General features: G+C 43.2%; 1 protein-coding gene across 1 annotated transcript; it reads right to left on the bottom strand.

Moving 5' to 3' along the window:
• Positions 1-1,026: 1,026 nt before the first annotated feature.
• Positions 1,027-1,605, bottom strand: LOC137732840 (uncharacterized). The gene has a single exon (XM_068472100.1). The coding sequence runs from the start codon at positions 1,603-1,605 to the stop codon at positions 1,027-1,029; it is 579 nt and encodes a 192-aa protein (XP_068328201.1).
• Positions 1,606-3,309: the final 1,704 nt, after the last annotated feature.

The raw sequence follows: 3,309 nt of genomic DNA on the forward strand, positions 1-3,309 counted from the left end.
TTGATTTTCAAAGGCAAGCATGGTGGCCTCGAAGAAGAAGAGGAAATTATTATGGCCTTCAGGAAACGGACGAAGTAGGAGCAGAGATTCTTGGTGGCGCATTCGTACATCCATTGCTGCTATTGCCTTGTTTAAAACCATCCTTCTGTTGTCGGCAAACCTCGAACCATTTTTGCGCACGATGAGTAGGCGTTGTTCCCCATGCGAATCGAACTTCCAAACTTCTTTAGACACCCATGCAATCGCTCTTCTTTTTTAGATTGGTTTGAATCTGATCAGCGTCTTTTGTTGAAATCTCCAGTGATGTAAAACCATTCTTAACTGCAACTTTTGGTGCTGGGTAGCTAGCGATGATGATGATGCTAATGAATTTGGCGAGGTTCTGATACAGAGTAGAATTGATGATGGCACTGAGTCGGCCCATGGCGTGTGGTAAGCTGCAGGTCGAAGGTACAAATGGAAGAGAAAATGCGGATTGGGTTTTGAGAGCCGGGCCTAGGCATGGAGGGAAAAGAAGCAGAGCTCCTTGCACAGCAAGCTCAAAACAATTGTATGTTTGAGAAGGGATGGGCTCGGCATTTGGGCTGCTCTTTTTGTGGATCTCAACTTTGGTTTTCTTTGATTTGGCTCAGGTCGTCTTATGTGTAGAAAGACCCCCTTTAAAATGTACACCTTTTTTTTATTTTTGATGTAACTGAACTTAAAGTTAAATGTTCAAGCTGCCTACATACCCTTCCCATGAAAAGATCAAGTCCTCAAATATATATATATATATATATATTGTAATGAAATTGACTTTCATTAATTGAGCCTTTAATAAAACCTTATTTTTTATTTCGATGTGACTGATCTCGAAGTTGAATGTTCAAGCTGCCTACGTACTCTTCCAAAGAAGAGATCAAGTCATAACGTAGTTTAAATACATTGTTTTTTTTTTTTTTTTGGGTATATACATATATTTTTTGTGTGCTGTATGCAGTTTATGCTCTTACAAGCTATGAGCATGGTGTGTTTGTTTTAGGGGTACTAGTGCTTCAAGAATTTGCCATTGATGGGGCCGATCTTCAATCCGTCTTTTGCCATGATTAAGTAGGCGCCGTTGGTGTAGACTTCTTGTATTGCGTAAGGTTCATCCCACTTTGATGTGAACTTGCTTTTCGGCTTGTGAGTTGTGATGATAGGTCTACGCAATGCAAGGATAAGATCTCCCACCTGAAAAGAATGAGGGCGAACTTTCCTGTTGAAAGCCTTGGAGAGTCGTGCTTGATAACACTCTAAGTGCTGCTGAGCTTCGAGCCTTCTCTCATCCAGCTCTTCCAGCTCTTGAAGACGCAACTTTGCATTCTCTTTATCAATCAAGCCTTCTTGTATAGCCATCCTTAGTGAGGGGATTTGACTTTCAACAGGTAGGACAACTTCCACGCCATACACGAGAGAATAAGGCGTAGCTGGGGTAGGAGTCCTATGTGGCGTCCTATATGCCCAAAGTGCTTCACTTAGTCTCTTGTGCCAGTCTCTCTTTGTTCGACCGATCATCTTCTTCAAAAGGTTGCACAATGTTTTGTTGAATGCTTCTGCAAGACCGTTGGTCGGAGCATGATACATGGAAGACTTGTGTTGTTTGAATTTGTATTTGTCGCAGAGCTCATCCACGAGTCAGTTGGAGAACTATTTTCCATTGTCAATGATGATGTTGTGAGGCACACCATATCGGGTAATGATATGCTTCTTGATGAAACGGACGACAGTTACCTTCTTGACTTCCCTTAGGGGTATGACTTCAGCCCACTTGGAGAAATAATCTACTCCAGCAAGGATGTAAGCTTCTCTTGCAGATGACTTTGGTGTAATCGGCCCTACGACGTCCAATCCCCATGCATTGAACGGCCATGCAGCAACTGTAGGGTGTAATGGTTCAGGCGGTTAATGTATGAAGTTGCCATGGCATTAGCAGGCTTGGCACCTTTTGGTGTGTTCCAGACAGTCCTTCACCATGCTTGACCAGTAGTAACCCATTCTTTTGAGTTGGAAATGTAGCTTTGGTCCAGACTAATGTGCCCCGCATACGCTTGAGTGTGCTTCTTCCGTGGCTTGATTAGTTTCTTCCTCACCTAGGCATCTCAGAAGTACTCCTTCAAAAGAACACCAGTAGAGTGTTCCTTTGTAATAGAGGAATCGAGGTGCTCGTCGACATATTTCAGAGCGCTGTTTAGGATTATCTAGTAGCTTTCCATGCTCCAAATAGTCGATCAGTGGTTGTCTCCACTCTTCAGCATCGACTGGAAGTACTAAGATGACATTTGCATCGTCCAGTAGCATTTTAGTGACAAGCAGGATCACCTATCTTTGGCAAACTGGCATGTTTGCAGCTTCGTCTTCTCCTAATGTCATACTTGAGGCTAGGTTGGCGAGAGCGTCTGCCATTTGATTTTCTTTTCTTGGCACATGTTTTAGTGTGACAGCCTCAAACTTTTGTAGCAATTGAGTTGCTAGCCAGAAGTATGGGACGAGATCATCTTTCCTCACTTTATATTCAGTCAAAAGTTAATTGATTATGAGCTTGGAGTCGCCATATACCTAAAGGGTTGTAATTTCCATCTTGATCGTCATTTCGAACCTGATGATTAGTGTTTGGTACTCAGCGACGTTGTTGGAGCATAATTCGCTTAGTTGGAATGAATAAGGTAGTATTTGCCTTTGTGGCAACATGAATACTACTTCTACCCCCGCTCCGTCTACTCTTGCGGATCTGTCGAAAGACATCATCCATGTCGGGAAGATGTTGATGTAGAACACTTCCTCATCAGGCAAGTCGTTTCAAATTTTCCAATCAGCTGGGATTGGGTGATCAGCAAGGAAGTCTACTAGTGCTTGTCCCTTGACGGCTTTAGCTGGGACGTAGATGATCTCATCTCGATTAAGAAGCAAAGCCCATTTAACGAGTTGCCCTGTCAAGGCTGGTTTGAACATGACGTATTTAACCAAGTCAGCTTTAGCAACCAGGTGGATGGTGTAAGCATGCATGTAATGTCTGAGCTTCTGAATGGTGAACACCAAGGCAAGGCACATCTTTTTTATTGGGGAGTAGTTCAACTCAACACCAGTGAGTGTTCAACTGAGGTAGTAAATCACTCATTCTTTCTGGGATTCAATCTCTTATGCCAAGAGTGCTCCAACTGAACTTTCCTGAGCAGCGATTTACAATACAAGCGGTTTCCCGAGCACAGGCACCCTGAGGACAGGTGGACTTGATAAATACTTTTTTATGCGTTCAAAAGCATTGTGGCATGCTTCGTCCCATACGAACAG

The sequence above is a fragment of the Pyrus communis genome, chromosome 4 (genome assembly GCF_963583255.1).
Source record: "Pyrus communis chromosome 4, drPyrComm1.1, whole genome shotgun sequence".
NCBI classification, from domain to species: Eukaryota; Viridiplantae; Streptophyta; class Magnoliopsida; order Rosales; family Rosaceae; genus Pyrus; species Pyrus communis.